This window comes from Haematobia irritans, chromosome 3 (assembly GCF_050003625.1).
Source record: "Haematobia irritans isolate KBUSLIRL chromosome 3, ASM5000362v1, whole genome shotgun sequence".
In the NCBI taxonomy this organism is placed as follows: Eukaryota; Metazoa; Arthropoda; class Insecta; order Diptera; family Muscidae; genus Haematobia; species Haematobia irritans.
Window position 1 is genome coordinate 18,431,210 of NC_134399.1, and position 25,061 is coordinate 18,456,270.

General features: G+C 27.4%; 1 protein-coding gene across 1 annotated transcript; it reads right to left on the reverse strand.

Moving 5' to 3' along the window:
• Positions 1-22,753: 22,753 nt before the first annotated feature.
• Positions 22,754-23,572, reverse strand: LOC142230778 (uncharacterized). The gene has a single exon (XM_075301405.1). The coding sequence runs from the start codon at positions 23,570-23,572 to the stop codon at positions 22,754-22,756; it is 819 nt and encodes a 272-aa protein (XP_075157520.1).
• Between the last annotated feature and the right edge of the window lie 1,489 nt (positions 23,573-25,061).

The following is a 25,061-nucleotide window of genomic DNA, read 5'->3' on the forward strand; positions in this document are numbered from 1 at the left end:
ACAATAACAATAATCACCAACACATCCTATAGGCCTCACACAAGGAATAGTGGAAAAAATACTAGAATAGCTCTTCACTATGTATGTGTGGTAAAAGAGAATATTTGTGTGTGCGCGTGTGTTTATGGAGAAACCAAAAGATCTTTTAACTGTTTTCTCTACTCGTTGCTACTATTCCAGCCAGCATCATTAATGTCAATACTCTCTCACATATTTATTAGTTTATTTACTCTCATTTTGAGAGCAAATATCTTCCATATCCTTTTCGTTATACTCATGCAGTTATTTATATGGATATATGCGTGTTTAAGAAACTGGAGATTTTACGAATTCATGGGCATAAAGAAGGATCCTCTCGTTGAGATTATTCCATTAGGTGAATAATGTGATGAGGGAGCAATGAAGAATTAAAAAAAAAAAAACACAGTGGACGAAATGCATAATTGCTCAAGAAAATAAAGGATATCAAATAAAAATTGTTGAAATGCACAAAATTTTCTATAGAAATAAAATTTTGACAACATTTTCTAAAGAAATAAAATTTCGCCAAAATTTTCTATAGATACAAAATTTTGAAAAAATTTTCTAGAGCAAAAATGTTGACCAAATTTTCTATAGAAATAAACTTTTGGAAAAATTTTCTATAGAAAGAAAATTTTGACAAAAGTTTCGATAGAAATAAAATTTAGACAAAATTTACTCGACATATATGTTAATTTTAACAAAATTGTATGTCGAAAAACATTTTTGACAAAATTTTCTATAGAAATAAAATGTTGGCAAAATTTTCTAAAGAAATAAATTTTGATAAAATTTTCTAAAGAAAAAAATGTTGAAACAGATTTCTATAGCAAGAAAAGATTAACAAAATTTTCTACAGAAATAAAATTTTGACATAATATTCTATGGAAAGAAATTTACCAAATTTTACCAAATTGTTATAGAAATAAAATTTTAACAAAATTTTCCATAGAAATAAAATTTTAACAAAATTTTCCATAGAAATAAAATTTTAACAAAATTTTCTATAGAAATAAAATTGTGCCAACAGTTTCTATAGAAATAAAATTGTGCCAACAGTTTCTATAGACAAAAAAATTGACAAAATTTTCTATAGAAATAAATTTTTCACAAAATTTTCTATAGAAATAAAATTTTGATAAATTTTTCTATAGAAAGAAAATTTTGAAAAAAAAATCTATAGAAATAAAATTTTGGCAAATTTTTCTATAAAAATACAATTGTGACCAAATTTTAAATAGATATATAATTTTACCAAATTTTCTATAGAAATAAAATTTTGACCAAATTTTATATTCTTTTTCTCTGTTAGTTAAGCTTCACTTGTAGTTTAGTCATGGTTTTAAGCTGAAATAAAAAACAACAATAATGATTAAAGAAAACAACCAACAATAACAAAACAAAACGAATTAAAAGAAGAGGAAGCACGCTCAAAATAAACCCAGCCAACTGCACTCAAATCGATGATTTGACGGTGGCAAAGGAAAAGAGATATGGTTGTACGAATTTATTTCGGCATAAGCCGGCTATCATAAACCTTTTTTCGGAGGGTTCAAGTGTGGTTCACTTTGGGTTTAGCGAACTGCCTGAATTTATTCTGATAACTGGTTGATAGTTTTGCTGCAAGTAGAGGATGCTGATGAGGAATGTGGTAATTCCGAAACGTGCGTCCATCCAACAATCTTGCAGTCTATAGGGCTTTGCCCAAATAAATTTGACAAACATTCTTTTCCTCTGTTGGTTAAGCTACACTTGTAGTTTATTCATTGTTTTAAGCTGAAATAAAAAACAACAACAAAAATAAATTTTTGACAAAATTTTCTATTGAAATAAAATTTTGATCACTTTTTCTATAGAAAGAAAATTAAAAAAAAAATCTATAGAAATAAAATTTTGACATAAGTTTCGATAGAAATAAAATTTTAACAAAATTTACTAGACACAAAATTTAAACAAAATTCTCTATAGAAATAAAATTTTGACAAAAATTTTTATAGAAATAAAATTTTGGCAAATTTTTCTATAAAAATACAATTGTGACCAAATTTTATATAGATATATAGCTTTGACCAAATTTTCTATAGAAATAAAATTTTGACCAAATTTTCTATAGGAATAAAATTTTGACCAAATTTTCTATAAAAATAAAATTTTGACAAAAGTTTCGATAGAAATAAAATTTTGACAACAATTTTTATAGAAATAAAATTTTGACAAAAGTTTCGATAGAAATAAAATTTTGACAACAATTTTTATAGAAATAAAATTTTGGGAAATTTTTCTATTAAAATACAACTGTGACCAAATTTTATATAGATATAAAATTTTGACCAAATTTTCTATAGAAATAAAATTTTGACCAAATTTTTTATAGAAAGAAAATTTTGAAAAAATTCTATAGAAATAAAATTTTGACAAAAGTTTCGATAGAAATAAAATTTTGACAAAAGTGTCGATAGAAATAAAATTTTGACAACAATTTTTATAGAAATAAAATTTTGGGAAATTTTTCTATTAAAATACAACTGTGACCAAATTTTATATAGATATAAAGTTTTGACCAAATCTTCTATAGAAATAAAATTTTGACCAAATTTTCTATAGAAATAAAATTTGGACAAAATTTTCTATAAAAATAAAATTTTGACAAAATTTTCTATGAAAATAAAACTTTGACAAAATTTTCTATAGAAATAAAATTTTGACAAAAGTTTCGATAGAAATAAAATTTTGACAAAATTTTCTATGAAAATAAAACTTTGACAAAATTTTCTATAGAAATAAAATTTTGACAAAATTTTCTGTAGAAATTAAACTTTGACAATATTTTCTATAGAAGTAAAATTTTGACAAAATTTTCTATAGAAATAAAATTTTGACAAAATTTTCTATAGAAATAAAATTTTGACAAAATTTTCTATAGAAATAAAATTTTGACACAATTTTCTATAGAAATAAAATTTTGACAAAATTTTCTATAGAAATAAAATTTTGACAAAATTGTCTGTATAAATAAAATTTTGACAAAAGTTTCGATAGAAATAAAATTTTGACAAAATTTACTAAACACAAAATTCAAACACAATTCTCTATAGAAATAAAATCTTGACAACAATTTTTATAGAAATAAAATTTTGGCAAATTTTTCTATAAAAATACAATTGTGACCAAATTTTTAATAGATATAAAGTTTTGACCAAAATTTCTATAGAAATAAAATTTTGACCAATTTTTCTATAGAAATAAAATTTTGACAAAATTTTCTATAGAAATGCAATTTCTATAAAATTTTCTATAGAAACAAAATTTTGACAAAATTTTCTATAGAAATAAAATTTTGCCAAATTTTTCTATAAAAATACAATTGTGTCCAAATTTTATATAGATATATAGTTTTGACCAAATTTTCTATAGAAATAAAATTTTGACCAAATTTTTTATAGAAATAAAATTTTGACCAAATTTTCTATAGAAATAAAATCTTGACAAAAGTTTCGATAGAAATAAAATTTTGACAACAATTTTTATAGAAATAAAATTTTGACAAAAGTTTCGATAGAAATAAAATTTTGACAACAATTTTTATAGAAATAAAATTTTGGGAAATTTTTCTATAAAAATACAACTGTGACCAAATTTTATATAGATATAAAGTTTTGACCACATTTTCTATAAAAATACAACTGTGACCAAATTTTCTATAGAAATAAAGTTTTGACAAAATTTTGTATAGAAATAAATTTTTGACAAAATTTTCTATTGAAATAAAATTTTGATCAATTTTTCTATAGAAAGAAACTTTTGAAAAAAATTCTATAGAAATAAAATTTTGACAAAGGTTAGGTTAGGTTAGGTTAGGTTAGGTTAGGTGGCAGCCCGATGTATCAGGCTCACTTAGACTATTCAGTCCATTGTGATACCACAGTGGTGAACCTCTCTCTTATCACTGAGTGCTGCCCGATTCCATGTTAAGCTCAATGACAAGGGACCTCCTTTTTATAGCCGAGTCCGAACGGCGTTCCACATTCCAGTGAAACCACTTAGAGAAGCTTTGAAACCCTCAGAAATGTCACCAGCATTACTGAGGTGGGATAATCCACCGCTGAAAAACTTTTTGGTGTTCGGTCGAAGCAGGAATCGAACCCACGACCTTGTGTATGCAAGGCGGGCATGCTAACCATTGCACCACGGTGGCTCCCAAATTTTGACAAAAGTTTCGATAGAAATAAAATTTTGACAAAATTTACTAAACACAAAATTCAAACAAAATTCTCTATTAAAATAAAATCTTGACAACAATTTTTATAGAAATAAAATTTTGGCAAATTTTTCTATAAAAATACAATTGTGACCAAATTTTTAATAGATATAAAGTTTTGACCAAAATTTCTATAGAAATAAAATTTTGACCAAATTTTTTATAGAAATAAAATTTTGACAAAATTTTCTATAGAAATACAATTTTGACAAAATTTTCTATAGAAACAAAATTTTGACCAAATTTGCTGTAGAAATAAAATTTAAACTAAAATTTCCTATAGAAACAAAATTTCTTCTAGAAAAAAAATTTGACAAAATTTTCTATAGAAAAAAAATTGACAAAATTTTCTATAGAAAAAAATTGACAAAATTTTCTATAGAAAAAAAATTGACAAAATTTTCTATAGAAATAAAATTCAGACCGAATTTTCTATAGAAATAAAATTGTGCCAACATTTTCTAAAGAAACAAATTGTTGACAGCATTTTCTATAGAAATAAAATGTTGACCAAATTTTCTATAGAAAAAGTTCGACACATTTACAGTTCAAGGGATACATATTTATCCAATATATCCAATATTTTCGCTAATAGGAAGGATTATTCATTCGTTCGAATAAAAAAAATTACTAATTACCACAAAAATTTGACAAATGACCTCAAAATAAAACTTTTTAAATGTAGTTAATTTTTGATACGAGTACCCTCTGTACCAAAAAAAAACTTTGCTGATCCTGAAGAAAACAACTTTAACATAAAAAGAAAACGTTGATTGTCTAAAATTTTATTTCTCAAAAAACTAATAATATTATTAATATTTTTCGTGCATATTTGCAAATTCAAAAAGGGTTAATATTTAAATTTATTTATAAATAATTCTAAAATTATATTAAATATAAAATTATTATATAAATTAATTGACTTCTGAGGCTATAAGCTAATTTACTACAAATTTTTTTTTTTAGTATTTTGAAAATTTTCTGAAGGCTCAATAAACGTTTCAAGTTCAATTAGTATAAAATTCAGGAAAAATATTCAGTTAGGCTTTCGCTTTTCTAAATCCGAATTGCCGGGCCTCACGCTTGACACCTGCCATCAGATTTTGTACAGCCACCTTGTCCACCTTCTTCGCCGCAGAAAGTCAGTTTGCCTTGAACTGCTGCTCGTCCGTAGCAGTTTTTTTGGTCTTCTTTAGGTTCTGCTTGACAATAGCCCAGTATTTCTCAATTGGGCGGAGCTCTGGCGTGTTGGGAGGGTTCTTGTCCTTGCCACTCCATGGCCTTTTTTCCGTAATGGCAAGATGCCAAATCCGGCCAAGACAGTACGGAACAACCGTGTTTCTTCAGGAAAGGCACCAGACGTTTATTCAAACACTCTTTCACGTAAATTTCTTGGTTGACAGTCCCGGAAGCTATGAAAATGCTGCTTTTCAAGCCACAGGTACAGATGGCTTGCCAAACCAGATATTTCTTTGCGAACTTTGACAGTTTTATGTGCTTGAAAATATCTGCTACCTTTCCCCTTCCTTTTGCCGTATAAAACTCCTGTCCCGGAAGCTGCTTGTAGTCGGCTTTGACGTAGGTTTCGTCGTCCATTACCACGCAGTCAAACTTCGTCAGCATCGTCGGGGATCGAGCTTTGGCCGTCGTATTTTGTTTATCATCGCGATTTGGAGTCACTACCTTCTTGTAAGTCGATAGTCCGGCTCGTTTTTTGGCTCGATGCACGGTTGTAGACGATACACCCAGCTTATTTGCGGCATCTCGGAGAGAGAGAGGTTAGGGTTTCGCTTGAAACTACCGGCAACTCTCTTTGTCGTCTCAGCGGCTTCCGGTTTTCGATTTCCCCCCGATCATCAGACTTCCTGGCTGTCGACAAACGTTCCTCAAACACTTTAATTACATTTGTAACGGTTGATTTGGCAACTTTTAGCGATTTTGCCAGCTTTGCGTGCGAGCAAAATTTTGATACGCTGCTCGCTTGAACGGCATTTTGACAACTGAAGAGTGAATTCCAAAATCAAAATAGGAGCAACATTCTACACACACACACCTTCAAAATGAGGGGTGTTCAGGTTTTTTTAAATGTACAGCAAATAAACCAACAGTGTTTGTAGTTCACATATTTGTATTTCATTTTTGCTAAAGCAAAAGTAGTAAAAGGAATTAAAGAAAAACAATAAATAACTACAACAACACAAAGGAGTTTCACACAAAAACAAAGTAAATAAAGATCATATTCACTCACCAAGTTTTTACCTGGATATTTGAGTAGTAACGAGAACAACACACAACACAGTCAGCTTTGATGACTATCGTTACTACTACACATACAAGAGCAATAACAACAACAACACAATACAATTTCATAATAATGATGATGATGATGATCATCATCATGAACAACAGTATGTCATGCATATCATGGCATATGTTAGTCTCCTTGTTGTGTATGGTTGTTGTAGTTGTATTGTTTTGATTCTGATTGCTGCTGCTGATGATATTTGTATGGCACATTGGCCATACGAAAGAAACTAAACGAGAAGGCTCAGTGCCATAAATATTGCCGAAAATTTCAGAAAGTAAACAACCACAAAAACTACAATATCGTTATGTTAGCAAAGAGTCACAGTGGAATCAAAAAGCTACAAAGACATTTTTGGCTCAAAGGAAAAAAATTATAGCAATCACGAAATTTATTGATTTAATTAAATTTTAATTAATGGAATTGCTTCAATCGCGGTAATCATATCAAAATATTCTGAAGAAATAAAATCTTGACCAAATTTTCTATAGACATAAAATGTTGTCCAAATTTTCTATGGAAATAAAATTTTGACAAAACTTTCTATAGAAACACAATATTGACAAAATTTTCTACAGAAACAAAAATTAGACCAAATTTTCTATAGAAATAAAATTTTGACAACATTTTCTACAGAAATAAAATTTTGACAAATTTTCTATGGAAATAAAATTTTGAAAAAAATTTCTATAGAACTAAAATTTTGACAAAATTTTCTACAGAAACAAAAATTAGACCAATTGTGAAAACATTTTCTACAGAAATAAAATTTTGACAAATTTTCTATGGAAATAAAATTTTGACAAAATTTTCTATAGAAACTCAATATTGACAAAATTTTCTACAGAAGCAAAAATTAGACCAAATTTTCTATAGAAATAAAATATTGAAAAAAATTTCTATAGAAAAAAAATTTTGACAAAATCTTCTATAGAAATAAAATTTTGAAATAAAATTTCTATAGAACTAAAATTTTGACAAAATTTTCTATAGAAGTAAAATTTTGACAACATTTTCTACAGAAATAAAATTTTCAACAAATTTCCTATAGAAATAAAATATTGACCAAATTTTCTATAGAAATATAATTTTATTTAATTATACAATTATTTTTCGAGCTTTATGGACAGATATAGATTAAGGAACATGGTTAATAGAGCCATTGAAAAGAAAACGCCAGATACAAATCTACACGAATGAAAAAGACTGTTTTTCATATGTTTGGCTATAAACATTATATGTTTGTGACACAATATTTTTGAGTGCAAGCATATAATGTTCATAAACTAGCATAACATGTTTGGGACATATATGTTAATATGTTAGAACATATTATGTTTGGGACATAAAATGTTTGTAAATATAATATGCTTGGATGCAAACATATATTAATTTAGAAATAGCCTATAAACATATATGTGTTTAGTACCTTGGAGCGCTATTTAACAGGGAGCGATATTGAATTAAGTTGGTGGTTGTTGCTTGTTATTACAAAATTAACATTTTATTTTTCCTTGGGCAATTGATCAGCTACTTCTTTGATCCTTACAAACTGTGTTGTCCGCTGTTCGAATCCCCGTCCGGCAATTGAATAATTTCTTCTACAATGTTTGTATTACAGAAAAAGGTGCTAAGAACTAAAAAATCTCGTGGAAGTGAGAAAGATGTGGGGGAATATACAATTAGGCAGAAACAAAATTTTGAGCATTCAGGTCGAAAACCTATGTTGTTAGCACCTATATTACCTGTTTATTTTCATAATTCATTATGATTGTAAATATATAAATAAATAAATAAAATTTTGAGCACAATATTGTTTTGGAGAATTTTTTTTAAGCATATAATATTTTTGGGTGCAAAATGCTTCCAAACAAATTATATGTTCACATAATAACATATTGTTTTTTGGAAGACAACATTATTGAATTTGGATGCAAAAATACAAAATGTTTGGACCAATATGCTTTCAAACATATTATATATTGGAAGAGATCAAACATATAAATGTTTGGGCATTACCCAAAAATGTATATGCTTGAAGTAAAATATGTTTGGGAGTATATGTTACAGAAGCGATTTTTTGTGAGGGTGTATACACGCCTGGACTGTACATGTTTCGGTTCGGGCGAATGAACCTTTCCACAGCTTTCTTAGTATAGATCTGGTTGGGAGAGATAACTCAATTTTGGGCCCTTTATGCTAACTCCTTATGGAGAAAACATTTGGGAATTTTTTCTCGAAAAATAATTGTATAATTAGATATAATGCATTTGGACGTCAATTGCCTGTTTCGGTATCAGGCTAACATGAAATAAAATATAATTTTGACAAAATATTCTAAAGAAATAAAATTTTGACTAAATTTTCTATGGAAATAAAATTTTTACAAAATTTTCTATACAAATAAAATTTTGACTAAATTTTCTATAGAAATAAAATTTTTACCAAATAGAAATAAAATTTTTACCAAATTTTCTATAGAAATAAAATTTTGACTAAATTTTCTATAGAAATAAAATTTTTACCAAATTTTCTATAGAAAGAAAATTTTGACCAAAATTTCTATAGAAATAAAAGCTAAAATCGTTAAAACGTTTAAAATTCAACACATTTACAATTACGGGAATATTTATACACTCACAATACGGGAGCCACCGTAGTGCAATGGTTAGCATGTCCACCTTGCATACACAAGGTCGTGGTTTCGATTCCTGCTTCGACCGAACACCAAAAAGTTTTTCAGCGGTGGATTATCCCACCTCAGTAATGCTGGTGACATTTCTGAGTGCTTCAAAGCTTCTCTAAGTGGTTTCGATGCAATGTGGAACACCGTTCGGACTCGGCTATAAAAAGGAGATCCCTTGTCATTGAGCTTAACATGGAATCGGACAACACTTTTTGATCATCATCACAATGGACTGAATAATCTAAGTGAGCCTGATACATCGGTCTGACACCTAACCTAACCTAATATAACCTACACCCACAAAATTGTCGCTAATAGGAGGAATCATTCATTAATTTTGAAAAAAAAAAAAATTTTGTTTTTCATACTAACCACATAAATTTGTTCAAAAACTGCAAACTAAGATTTTATTAAATTTGGTAAATTGTGTAAAGATTTTCTTCAACATTTGGTAGATTATTTTTCACAGAGGGCCTGCTTTAAAATCTGTTCAGACCGATCAATAGTTAGTCATCTAAAGGTGTTTTTTCTAGAAAAGTATGTGCACTTCTTTTGCATTTTGCCCCGAATATGACCTCTTTAGGTTCTTTTGTAAAAAGCAGCAGTTCGAAAATTCTGTTATGAAAATTATTCTACACATACTGGCAAATTGAGGGCATTTTCAGCACTGCCAACAAACGAGTGTGCGATTGCCCCAAAACGCAGAGTTGCTGTTGATTAGGTTAGGTTAGGTTAGGTGGCAGCCCGATGTATCAGGCTCACTTAGACTATTCAGTCCATTGTGATACCACATTGGTGAACTTCTCTCTTATCACTGAGTGCTGCCCGATTTCATGTTGATGGTGGCTACAATAAATGATGATGGTGACTTGAGAACAAATCTACTTTAGCACAAGTTGTTAAAAATAAACAATTTTTTTTTTGAGTGTAGGAGAAGTAATTTTAAATCGAAAATTTGGCGGAAAAGCCTAGTTTTCTTAGATATCGACATCTAAAAATCTGTATTTTCCCTTATATTTTTCTTAATGCTCACAGCAATTTTTGATGAAATGAATAAAATTCCGTTTTTTTTTGCGTATTTGGTAAAAATAGTACATTTTAAGCAGAAAATATTAAGTAAAAATTTTAACGGAAGAGCGTAGTTTTCGAGATACCGACCCTTAAAAATTGGGTATAGGTGGCAGGCCTTCGGCCGGGGTTTGAGATTTTCTCCTATGAATAGAGTCCAAAGTGAGCTAACGCGAACCTAAAGTGGAAAGGTGGCCGGCCTTCGGCCGGGGTTTGAGATTTTCTCCTATGGACAGAATCCAAAGTGAGCTAACGCGAACTCTGGGTCCATGTTATTCTAAATATATTACTTTTAGGATGATTATGTACGATGGATACTAAATCCAATAAACGTGATAAAGAAAACTTTAGGGGCCCGTAACATTTTGTGTTTAAAATGGAAAATTCTACACGCTGGCCAAATATTGAACCAATCGGACCACTTGTACTAAAGTAGATTTAAGTCGTGACTTGAATTAAGCAATATATTGGGGCATGCGATAATGTTGTTTACATTTTATTTTATTATTATATATATTTTTTTGTGATCATTGCTGTTTTGAAGTCTTTTTCTGTCCGTTAAAATTATAGCTTTTTTAGACGGTGACTTCTAAAATGCAAACTCAACTCCACATCCTTCAAAATCTCATTCTAAATTACAACCAAGCCACTGTGCCACATGCATCGCAAGAACAAAAATCAACAGTTCATGAGCTCAACAATAAGCAAATGTCCAATACAAATACACTCTCCTCTCTCACTCTTTCTCTTTGGCATGCATACAACTGGGCTAACTACCAATACACCAAACTATGTGAATAACTGAAAACCGGTTTTTGTGTACTTTCAACCACATTATTCCTTTTCACGTAGCCACGAAGAAAAAGCCGACAAAAGATAACACACAAAGACACGATATTACTACGTTAACTAAATCAACTCTCGTATTTCATAGTCACTCGTATACTAATATGAGCAATGCAATACGAAGGTATGCGCCGACAGAGAGACGGATATGCTTTCACACAACAGATACTACATTGGCCACAAGTAAACAGATAGAAATGCCTTGTTGTTGGCTCAGTATGTCGATGCCTAAGTGTGGGTATTTGAATTTGCCTTGAAATGCCTTCACACCCCATACGATTTGCCAATGGCTTGTAGAGAGTGTGCGTGCGCATGTGTGTGAAGAAATTCTATGAAGCATGCAAGCAACAAATGTCGTATTATTTTCCTTTGTCGTTTTATGGCGTTCGTTCCTTGATTTCTTTAGGGAGAGGCGACGACGACAATACGAAGATCACGATCTATAGTCGTTGATTACTCGCCAGTCTGGCTGTCTCTTTGTCTGTCTAACTCCAGATAATATCCAGCAGCTTTACTAACAGTGGGGGAGATGATTTATATGAATTATTTCGGTTTCTTCTTGTAAAAATAAAAACAGACTTGCAAGGATAATTAAATTATATGGACAATTGAATTTTAGAACTTTCCCTTTTACAAAAAGGCCACTAAACGATTTTGACCTTTCAATTGGGGTTGCTTTTACACATCGGGGACAATGGGCAAACCTTTTTGAAAAGCCTGTTGCAAAAAATATCATTATATGAGATCTTATTTTCTCTTATAAGCCAAAAAATAGTTTAAAGCTTTGCCGATTGAGCAGAGTCTATATCGCCTCGGGACCAGCGTTGCCAAAATTGGTTCACTAACAAAAACGGTAGATTTTAACCAAAACAAAGCTAAACAAATTCAGGAGAAATTTTAAATAATTTTTATACCAAAATTCACAACGGGCCCTTACTCTTGTAGCAAAAAACTTGTATTCGAGTAGATTGGGACTGTAGGAATCTCGACTTGAAAAGGATTTCATTAAGAATACATTAACAATTTATTATCTTAAGAAAAAGAATCCTAATTTAAGACAAATTTTCTGGCATTTAAAGAAAAGTACGATTTCTGGAGTTATGTGTTAGTATCCCTTTCAAAACCTAAAAAATTGAATTTGAGTTTCCTGTGTAATTGATCGGGACAGTGAGAATTTTGATTTGAAAAGAGCTTTATTAAGAATATATTTATAATGTATTGTCTTAAGAAAAAGTATCTTAAACAAAGAAAGTTACAATGTCTAGAGTTATGTATTTGTACCCTCTTAAAAACTAAAAACTTGAATTTGTGTGTGTTTTTTTACAATTTACTACCTTCGGAAAAATGATGTGAATTTAACGAAAATGTTCACTATTTTCAGAAAATGTCTAGTTTTGGAGTTAGGTATTTTTATCCGATATAAAATTAAAAACTTTAAATTGAGTTTGTTTTTTTTTTGTATAATAGATAGGGACTGTAGGAATCTTGGCCTAAAACAACTTAAATCATAATCAATAATTTTAACCATTTGCTAATTGCAGAAAATTGATCTTAATACAAATATGAAGTGTAGTAAATTTCACATAAAATAATATTATTTAAAAATTAACTAAAATTTTAATTTGAAAAATGTTGACGATATTTGTTCAAATTTCTATCATCAAAATTGAAAATAATCATTTTGGGTCCATATTTTAGTCCAGCCTTGATTAAATTCATTAGAAATCTAGGTTTATATGACACATTTTCTATTCTATTGAAGTTAAATCGAATAACATTAAAATATAATTCGTTTTGTAATAGATAAGAACAGTAGGAATTTCGATTTAGAAGTTTTTTTTTTTAAATATATTTACATAAAAAATATCTTGATTTAAAGTAAATTTTCAATCTTTAATAATACAGTATGTCTGGAGTTACATATTTTTATCCGATCTGGAAATAAATACTTGATTTTGAATTAATTAATTAAGAATATATTTACAATTCACTACTTTCAAAGAAAGAATATTTATTTAAGGGAAATTTCAATCATTTACATAAAATGAAGATTTCTGAAGTTATTTGCTTTTATCACTTTCAAAAAAAAATAAAAACTTGAACTTGAGTTGTTTGTGTAATAGATAGGGACAGTAGGAATCTTAATCTGTAAAAAAAACTTTATTAAAAATCAATAATTTCAATCATTTACTAATTACAAAAATACAACTATGAAGTGTAGTAAATTTTAACATAAAATAATATTATTTAAATAACACAATTTTATTTAAAAACTAAGTACAATTTTAATGTGAAAAATCTTGATGATATTTTTTCAGTTTTCCCTCATCAAAATTGAAAATAATCATTTTGGGCCCATATTTTAGTCCAGCCTAGATTAAATTCATTAGTAATGTATGTTTATATGGCACATTTTCTATTCTATTGAAGCTAAATCTAATGACATTAAAATATAATTCGTTTTGTAATAGATAAGGACAGTAGGAATTTCGATTTAGAAAGATTTCATTAAGAAAATATTTACAAAAAAAAAATCTTAATTTAAAGTAAATTTTCAAGCATTAATAAAAATATAGTATTTCTGGAGTTACATATTTTTATCTGATATGGAATTAAAAACTTGATTTTAAGTTTCTCGCATAATAGATGGGGACAGTAGGAATCTTGACCTAAAAAGAACTTCCCAGCAAAAAAAGCGTCGCCAAAACAGTAATGAAAATGTTCTTTTTGTATAGGACGGAGGTCCTCCATTTTAACAGCCGTTGCACTGAATCTGCATCACTTCTTTAGGTGTGATCCGAATTCAATATTTTGGACGTAAATTAAAAAATTCTGTGATATTTTGTCAAATAAATAATTTTTATAATTTTTTTTTTAATTTTTAATGGATTCTAACGCTTGTCGGAAACATTTGACCTCAAATATTTTCAAAAATTCACAATTTTTTCAGATTGAATTTTTTTCGACAAAATTTAAATGATTTGTACCATTTTATGAATTCTTATTCTGTTTTTAAACTATTTGAAACAAAAAAGTTAAAATTACCCATTAAAAATTATGAAAACCCCAAGTTATAAAAAATTGAATTAAAAGAACTTCCTGGGTAGCTAAAATAAAGAACATCATTGGGAGTGGATCTTCTGGAAGTGCTTTTAAAGTTGTGCCTTTCGAAGAACTTCCAAATTTTTTTGCTGGGTTAATTAAAAATCAATAATTTCCCAAGTATTCTTAATACAACTATGAAGTGTAGTAAATTTCACATAACATAATATTATTTAAAAATTAATTAAAATTTTAATTTGCAAATTTTTGGTAATATTTTTTTCAAGTTTCTATCATCAAAATTGAAAATAATTATTTTTGGTTCCTATTTTAGTTCATCCTAGATTGGAAAAGTATCTTAATTCTGAAATTATGTACTTTTATCCCATCCAAAACTAAAAAATTTAATTCCTTGTATAATAGGTAGGGTTAGTAGGAATCTCGATTTGGAAAGTATTTCATTAAAAATATTTAAAATTTACTATCTTCATAATTTAAAATAAATTTTCAAGCATTTACAGAAAATAAGGATTTCTAGAATTATGTATTTTTATCCCCTTCCAAAACTAAAAACTTGAATTTGAATTTCCCTTATAGTAAATAGGGACAGTAGGAATCTTGACTTTGATCACAAAAGAAATTAATTCAAAATATATTTTCAATCATTTACTAATTATAGAAAAGTATTCATCACAATATCTTGATACAATAATCAAAATAAATTTTACATAGGGCAACTGTAAATATCCAAAATCTCCATAATACCAACCTCTTTCAAAATTCAATGCAAAAAAAAATTTGTTCCAATTTCCTACAAATCGAAATTCTAAGGAATTTCATTTGAAAACCCCTCCAAAAGGCAAACATATAAAACCAGATTTATATCAAATACGTATTAAAAAACCAGAAATTGAGATAACCGCTAAAAGACACCAAAGGCTCCCCCATGTTTTCCAATGCCCCACAAAAAAAAAAAAAAAAAAAAAAAAACAAATAATAAAGGAATTTAAACAAAACAAAAAAATCTAAACCAGAATCTTAAAAGCTGTTAATTTGATGTTATTTTTAAATGCACACACAAGGCGCAGGCGCCCAAGAAAGCCACAAAGTCCAGGCTCTTTCTTTTCTTTGTTAAAAGGCAGGTTCCACAAAAATTGGCCAAGGAATAATTTTTCTTTGGAGATAAAAAGGACAAGATATGAACTCAAATAAAAAGCAACAATTTATATTTTTGTTTAAGGCCTTTTTGCTCATTTTTACTCATAGTTCCGCTAATTTTTATGATTTCTGAGTTTTGCTTTTTATAATAATCCTCAAGAAGGCGAGGAAGAAACCATAACCATGGTAGTGTGAAGGTGAATTGTTGCCAGCTGTGCTATTATGAAAGAGATGATATGATCTGAAAAAAACAAAAAAAAATACGCAACAAATTATAAAAATAAACTGATTTATTTATTACATAATAAAAATTATGAGTTAAACTGAATGGTAACATATGGCAACAAAAGATAGTGGGAGATGAAGATGCTGATGATGATGATTTAAGCCCTCAAAATACATCAAGGGCATATGCCGATCTTCCCGTAGCTCATAGTCTTAATCATCACCATCATCATCATCATCTTCGTTATACATATACCCTTCCTATCATTCAAAGCCAGCTTACAATTTTGCCAATGCCTAAAGAAATAGGCCTACAGCTGCCTTGGAAAGAATTTTATTAACTTCTCTTTTATTATTTTTTTTTTTTCAAAAAGGTAACATTGACATAAATCTCCAAATAACAACAAAAAATTCATATCAGTAAAAATAAATCCCATTTTGGTTTATTTTTTTTTTTCGTCTATTAAATTGATTATTTAACCCTATTTTCCGTATTGATTTACAATATCTCTCTATTGCTAGTTTTGTTGGTAGACAGTTTTTTTTATGGAATTTCCTAAGAAATTCACACGCTATACAACCATAAACATTTTAGATCCATAGTTTTTTTCTATGCTACTTTTGTGGGGAGAATATAAACCACCAAAGACAAAGAAGCTGCAGCATTAGAGTAATATTAGATTGAATTTCATCTTAATCCTCCATGGAAAAAAAGAAGGAAAATTGAAAAAAAAAATCTGTAGAAAAGTCTCATCACAGAATCTTTTATATGGAAAAGTTTCATTACTAAAATCCTATGCAAAAATAACAACTTGAATTTGAATTTTCTCTGCATAATAGATAGGGACAGTAGGAATATCGAGTGGGAAAGGATTTCGTTAGTAATATGTTTACAATTCACTATTTAGAAAATTAATTCTAATTTAAGAAGAATTTTGAAGCATTTAGAGAAACTGAATATTTTGGGGAATTATGACATTTATACCTTTCCAACATTAGATATATAAATTTGAGTATTCTCTCTAATAGATTGGGACAGTAGGAATCTTGAAAGCCTTATCACTGAAACTTCTCCGTAGAAAAAATTCATTACTAAAATCCTACGCAAAAATAAAGACTTGAATTTGAGTTTTCTCTGTATAATAGATAGGGACAGTAGGAATCTCGAGTTGAAAAGGATTTCGTTAGTAATATGTTTCCAATTTACTATTCAGAAAATTAATTCTAATTTAAGAGGAATTTTGAAGCATTTAGAGAAACTGAAGATTTTTGTGAATTATTACATTTATATCATACCAACATTAGATATATAAATTTGAGTTTTCTCTCTAATAGATAGGAACAGTAGGAATCTTGATCTAAACGGAACTCACTCTAATATCTATTTTCAAGCATTTACTAATTACAGAAAATTAATCTTCATACTAATATGAACTACTACTAAATTTCACATAAAACTACAACTGGGTAAATATCTAGAATCTCCATAACACAAATATATTTCGCAAGTGTCATCACTGTAACTTTTCTGTAGAAAAGCCCCATCCATAGAAACGTATTTTGACTTTTCTCATCACTGGAACATTTCTGTCGAAAATTCTCAACACTTTTCTATACAAGGTTAGGTGCAGCCCGATGTATCAGGCTCACTTAGACTATTCAGTCCATTGTGATACCACATTGGTGAACTTCTCTCTCTTTTCATTGAGTGCTGCCCGATTCCATGTTAAGCTCAATGACAAGGCACCTCCTTTTTATAGCCGAGTCCGAACGGCGTTCCACATTGCAGTGAAACCACTTAGAGAAGCTTTGAAAACCTCAGAAATGTCACCAGCATTACTGAGGTGGGATAATCCACCACTGAAAAACTTTTTGGTTTTCGGTCGAAGCAGGAATCGAACCCACGATCTTGTGTATGCAAGGCGGGCATGCTAACCATTGCACCACAGTGGCTCTATACAAAGTCTCATGTCTCTTATCACGATTTTATTTCTATAGAAATTTGTGTCAACACATTATTTCAACAGAAAATTTAGTCAACATTTTATTTCTATAGAAAATTTTATTCTTATAGAAAATTTTGTCATAATTTTATTTATATAGAAAATTTTGTCATAATTTTATTTCTATAGAAAATAAATATTATATTTCTGCAGAAAAGTTTCAATATTTTATATCTATAGAAAATATTGTCAAAATTTTATTTCTACAGAAAATTTTGTTAAAATTTTATTTCTATACAAAATTTAGTCAAAATTTTATTTCTATAGAAAATTTTGTCACATTTTAATCTTATAGAAAATTTTTTCAAAATTTTATTTGTATAGAAATTTTTGTCAAAATTTTACTCCTATAGAAAATTTTGTCAAAATTTTATTTCTAGAGAAAATTTTGTGCGAATTTTATTTCTATAGAAAATTTAGTCAACATTTTATTTCTATAGAAAATAGAAATTATATTTCTGTAGAAAAGCTTAAACATTTTATTTCTATAGAAAACATTTTCAAAATTTTATTCTAATAGAAAGTTTTATTTCTATAGAAAATAGAAAATATTTATCAAAATTATTTTCTATAGAAAATAAAAATGGATTTTCTGTAGAATATTTTCAAAATTTTATTTCTATAGAAAATATTGTCAAAATTCTATTTCTTTAGAAAATTTAGTCAAAATTATATTTCTATAGAAAATTTAGTCAAAATTTTATTTCTGTAGAAAATTTCTATAGAAAATAGAAATTATATTTCTGTAAAAAAGCTTCAAAATTTTATTTCTATAGAAAATAGAAATTTTATTTCTATTGAAAACATTGTCAAAATTTTATTCTATTAGAAAATTTTGTCAAAGTTTTATTTCTATAGAAAATAGAAAATGTTTATCAACTTTTTTTTCTATAGAAAAATAAAATTATTTTTCTGTAGAATAGTGTCAAAATTTTATTCCTATAGAAAATATTGTTAACATTTCATTTCTATAGAAATTATTGTCAATATTTTATTTCAATAGAAAATTTAGTCAACATTTTATATCTATAGAAAATTTTATTCTTATAGAAAATTTTGTCAAAATTTTATTTGTATAGATAATTTTGTCAAAATTGTATTTCTATAGAAAATATTGTCAAAATTTTACTCCTATAGAAAATTTTATTTAAATTTTATTTCTATAGAAAATTTTCAAAATTTTATTTCTATAGAAAATTTTCAAAATTTTATTACTGTAAAAAATTTTGACAAAATTTTATTACTATAAAAATTTTGTCAAAATTTTTATTTCTATAGAAAATTTTGCCAAAATTTTATTTCGGTAGGAAATTTTTATTTCTATGGCAAATTTTGTCAAAATTTAATTTCTTTAGAAAATTTTGTCAAAATTTTATTTCTCTAGAAAATTTTCAAATTTTATTTCTATGGAAAAATGTTGTCAAAATTTCATTTCTATAAAAAAGTTATAAATTAAAAATTTACTCCTATAGAAAATTTTCCCGAAATTTTATTTCTATAGAAAATTTTCAAAATTTTATTACTATAAAAAATTTTGTCAAAATTGTATTACTATAAAAAAATTTTGTCAAAATTGTATTACTTTAAAAACTTTTGTCAAAGTTTTATTTCTATAGAAAATTTTGCCAAAATTTTATTTCTGTAGAAAATTTTCAAAATTTCATTTGTTTAGAAAATTTTGCCAAAATTTTATTTCTCTAGAAAATTTTCAAAATTTTATTTCTATGGAAATTTTCATTTCTATAAAAAATGTTGTCAAAATTTTATTTCTATAGGAAATTTTGTCAATATTTCTGTAGAAAACTTTGTCAAAATTTTATTTCTATACAAATTTTTGTCAACATTTTATTTCAATAGAAAATTTAGTCAACATTTTATTTCTATAGAAAATTTTATTCTTATAGAAAATTTTGTCAAAATTTTATTTCTATAGAAAATATTGTCAAAATTTTACTCCTATAGAAAATTTTATTTCTATACAAAATTTTCTCAAAATTTTATTTCAGTAGAAAATTTTCAAAATTTTATTACTATAAAAAAATTTGTCAAAATTTTATTTCTATATAAAATTTTGTCAAAATTGCATTTCTGTAGAAAATTTTCAAAACTTCATTACTCTAGAAAATTTTGTCAAAATTTCATTTCTATAGACAATTTTGTCAAAATTTAATTTCTATATATATATCATGGCTGAATTTTTCTCATCACTGAAATTTTCCATAGAATGGTATCTTCACTTTTCTCATAACTGAAATTTTCTGTACGAAAGTCTTATCACTGGAACTTTTCTATTGAATATTTTCAACACTGACACTTTCCTCTTCACTAAAACTTTTCTATAGAATAGTGTCATCGCAATACTAAAGCAATGGTTACATTCCCAACCCCTGTATCCAATTAAAGGTTAACGTTTCTAAGAGAAGACCTCCCTATAATCCTAATTCAGTCGAATCTAAGGTGTTCGTGTCTTCAAATTTTCATGAAATTTTAAGATTATATTTATTAGGGTGTACATATATATGCATATGGACGATTAAAGCCATATACTGAGCAGCTAGATGTCTTCCAGGTTGTTGTTATATTTTTTTGTTTTCATTATCCGATCATAGATATTACCATTTAATTTCCCAAAGACAAAAAACAACAACATCAGCACCAGTACCATCATATACAATATAGGGATCTAACCAACTAACAACAACTACAATAACAACAAAAAGAAGGTGTATCTCTAAATCTATCTTTTTTTCTCAGTTTGGCTATGGATGGCTGGAAACTCAGCCTCGATAGATGCTCCCGCAGCAATCATACAAACATACTTTATAATTAAAATTGAAACAGAAACCTTAAGACAAAATATCCCAAAACCAAATCAAATCTACAACCAGTAACACGTAGAGTTGTTATTGTGCCGGCTGCGTTGTTTTTTTTTTTTGGTAGAAATTACTTTGAATTTTGCTTTCAAAGGCTAATAATTCTAATAGCCCCCCAGAGCATCTAACCTCATTTGCTCATACGTGTTAGATTGTATGGGAGGCTTTGTCTTGGCTTCATTTTATTTCGATGAGACACAAAACCTAGCCAATTGTTTGTGACTAGATTGTGTTTTAAGTGAGGAAGACATTTAAGCAACGCTTTGTTTGTCCGTCCGTCCATGCATCTATCCTTTTGCATACCAACCAGTATTAGATGTAGGAGAGACAGTGGTTTTGTTAACCAATTTTAGAAGAAATCACCAAACAATAATGAAACATTTTATTTCTATAGGAAATTTTGTCAAAATTTTATTTCTATATGGAAAATTTTGTCAAAATTTTTTTCTATAGAAAATATCTATTAAAATTTTATTTCTACAGAAAAATGTTAAAATTTTATTTCTATAGAAAAATGTCAAAACTTTATTTATATAGAAAATTTTGTCAAAATTTTATTTCCATCGAAAACTTTGACAAAATTTTATTTCTGTAGAAAATTTTCTCGAAATTTTATTTCTGTACAAAATTTTCTCAAAATTTTATTTCTATAGAAAATTTAGTCCAAATTTTATTTCTATAGAAAACATAGTCCAAATTTTATTTCTATAGAAGATTTTGTCAAAATTTTATTCCTACAGAAAGTTTTGTCAAGATGTTATTTCCTTAGAAAATTTTGTCAAAATTTTATTCATACAGAAAACTTGGTCAACATTTCATTCCAAAAAATGGTCAAAAATTCTATTTCCATAGAAAATTTTGTCAACATTTTATTTCTATAGAAAATTTTGTAAAAATTTTGTTCCTATAGAAAATTTTGTCTAAATTTTATTTCTATAAAAAATTTTATCAATTTTTTTTTTAATTCTATACAAAATTTTATTTCTATAGAAAATGTTGTCTAAAATTTTGCCAAAATTTTATTTCTATATGGAAAATTTTGTAAAAATTTTATTTCTATATGGAAAGTTTTTGTCTAAATTTTATTTCCATAGAAAATTTTGTAAAAATTTTATTTCTATACAAAATTTTTGTCAAAATTTTATTTTTATAGAAAATTTTGTCAAAATGTTATTTCTGTAGAAATTTTGTCAAAATTTTATTTGTATAGAAAAGTTTTTCACAATTTTATTTCTACAAAAAATTTACTCGAAATTTTACTTCTATAGAAAATTGTGTCAAAATTTTATTTCTATAGAAAATTTTGTTAAAATTTTATTTTTATAGAAAATTTTGGTAAAATTTTATTTCCATCGAAAACTTTGACAAAATTTTATTTCTGTACAATTTACAATTTTGACAAAATTTTATTTCTGTACAATTTTATTTCCATCGAAAACTTTGACAACATTTTATTTCTGTAGAAAATTTTCTCGAAATTTTATTTCTGCACAAAAATTTCTCAAAATTTTATTTCTGTACAAAATTTTCTCAACATTTTATTTCTGTAGAAAATTTTGTCAAAATTTTATTTCTATAGAAAATTTAGTCCAAATTTTATTTCTATAGAAATTTTGTTAAATTTATTTCTATTGAAACATTTTTGTGAAAATTTCTTTTCTATTGAAAAATTTTTGTCAAGTTTTATTTCCATAAAAAAATTTGTCAAAATTTCAATTCCATAGAAAATTTTGTCAAAATTTTATTTCTATAGAAAATTGTGTTAAATTTTATTTCTACAGAATATTATGTCAAAACTTTATTTATATAGAAAATTTTATTTTATTTGTAGAGAAAATTTTGTTAAAATTTTATTTCTATAGAAAAATTAGTTAAAGTTTCTTTTTTATTTATTTATTTATTTATTTATTATTGTTATGTCTTACACAACAAGAACAATATCTTATAATTAGAGTGCAGGAAACGTATCCATAATGAAGTATTACAAAGTGAGAAAACGGAAAAATATAACAATATTAACATTATAACTAACATAAACATTTTAACAAAGATTTTAAATTTCAATAATACAAAGTTAGAACTTAAACAAATATTGCATAGGAAAATTAAAAGTAAAACACTGTAACATTATAAACAATAAGAACAATTGGAAAATAAAAATTAAAAAGAAAACAATTGATCGTAATTTACATTAAAAAAAAGATAAATAATAATAATAATAATAAATAAAAATAATAATAATAAAGAATAAATAACTTTGGCTATTCATTAACGTGGAACACTAAAGATGTCGAATAACGAAGATTTGAAATTTACTGCGCTGCTGGTGAGTTGTAAACTATTTGGTAGTGAATTCCAGAGACGGACACTATTTATGAAAAAATGCCATTCTGAGACTAAGCTCGTATGTCTAAAAGGTATAATCTTCCTTCCTCTGTTTGATCTTGCAAACACTAGCCTTTGACTCAAATATGAAGGATGTCCTGAGTGTATAATCTTGTGTAAAAATATCAGAGTTCTAATAGACATTAGTTTCTCCAACGATACCCCAAACAATGCATCCCTATATTCAGAAACCGAGTCATAGCGTCGCAAACCATAAACATATCGTGTGATGTTATTAAAAAGCCTATTCAATTTAGACTTACTATTAGCATCGCAATTCGAGAACAGTTCACATCCATAAAGCAGCCCCGGGATAATATATGATTTGACAAGAAGAGACCGAATATCCAAAGGGGTAAAGGATTGCGTAGCCCATAACGATCGCAGTTTCTGATAAGTTTGGCCAACAACGGCGTTTATATGGTTAGACCATGTAAGCTTGTCATTGAAAATCATACCGAGATTTCTAGCTTGTGCCACAAGTTCTATGGGCTGATCATTTATTTTAATGACCACATTTGACGTATCCCTATTAGCCCTCTTCCTGATTCTAAGGAACTTTGTTTTGTTTGGATTTAAGCAGAGACCATTGGCCATGGCCCAAGTCCAAACGTTAGCCAAATCATCATTTACCATGACAATAGTCTCCTCAACATTTCCCGCATTGTAGCCAATATAGAGCTGGACATCGTCCGCATACATGTGTATCTGACAGTGTCTAATATTCAGTGGGAGATCGTTTGTATACATAGTGAACAGCAGCGGTCCTAGTATTGATCCCTGTGGAACCCCCCGTGAAATAGGCCGAGGGGAAGACACTTCATTATTAGTGTAGACACTTTGTGTCCTGAATGAAACATAGCTGTGAATAAGACGTGCAGCAATAAGAAAATTTTGTCTAAATTTTATTTCCATAGAAAATTTTGTCAACATTTTATTTCTATATGGAAAATTTTGTCAAAATTTCATTCCCATAAAAAATGTTGTCAAAATTTCATTCCCATAAAAAATTTTGTCAAAATTTTATTCCCATAAAAAATTTTGTCAAAATTTTAGTTCTATAAAAAAATTGTCAAAATTTTATATCTATAGAAAATTTTGTCTAATTTTTATTCCTATAGAAAATATTGTCTAAATTTTATTTCCATAGAAAATTTTGTCAACATTTTATTTCTATATGGAAAATTTTGTCAAAATTTTATTCCTATAGAAAATTTTGTCAAAATTCTATTCTTACAGAAAATTGTTCCAAAATTGTAGTCCTATAGAAAACTTTTATCAAAATGTTATTCCTATAGATTTTTTTTTTTAATTTTTATAGAAAGTTTTTTTCTCTAGTAAAAAAATTTGGAAAAAAATTTATTCCTACAGAAAATTTTGTCAAAATTTTATTTGGACAAAAATTTGCCCAAAATGAGTGTAAAATTTTTTTCCATGAGTTTTTTCAAAATATTTAAATACAGTTTTCGGAAGATGTTTTTATCGTGATGTAATATAGCCAATATGAGCTAAAAATATTTGCTGGTTTGATTGTGGCGAAGAGTTCGTTTTTGATTACTGTCAAATATTTGTCCAGTATGACCGCACCGTAAGGCAACATTGTTTGATGGTAACGAAAACTTTTTTCTCTCTCTCTCTCTCTTAGAGTCTCTTCAGACCACTGTCTCTAATCTAATTCAAGTTTAAGATACATGCATGTGATTAGATATAACATCAAACATACTTTTTTCCTCTACGTACCACAATCTATGTTGATTTGCCCGCCTGACTTTCGGTCCTCCTATCGAATGATATTGAGTCGCGTAACTCATAGTTCTTGGAGTTGTAGCTATGGTTGTTGTTATTATTGTGTAGATATTTTTTCTGTGTTTTTTTTTGTTTCAAAAATTGAAGCGTTTTAATTGGATTATAAGATTTATTTCTAAGATTCCATTTTGTTTACCAAAAAAAAAAAAACACAAACCACATACAGAAGGAAGGTTTTGTATGGGCTCGATTGTTATAGTCGAAATTCAGTTTCTATGTCATTATAAATGCTCCTATTTGAGATTTGTAAGACTTTAACCTATACACTCAAATAAAAAAATAAAATTAAATTGGGAATTTTCAATAATAAATTTATTGCTAATAAAGGGTGATTCTTTTGAGGTTAGGATTTTCATGCATTAGTATTTGACAGATCACGTGGGAT

What these genes read in the sequence shown, in the direction of transcription:
- LOC142230778 (XM_075301405.1), bottom strand. Translation starts at nt 23,572, where the DNA reads ATGTATGCGGACGATGTCCAGCTCTATATTGGCTACAATGCGGGAAAT.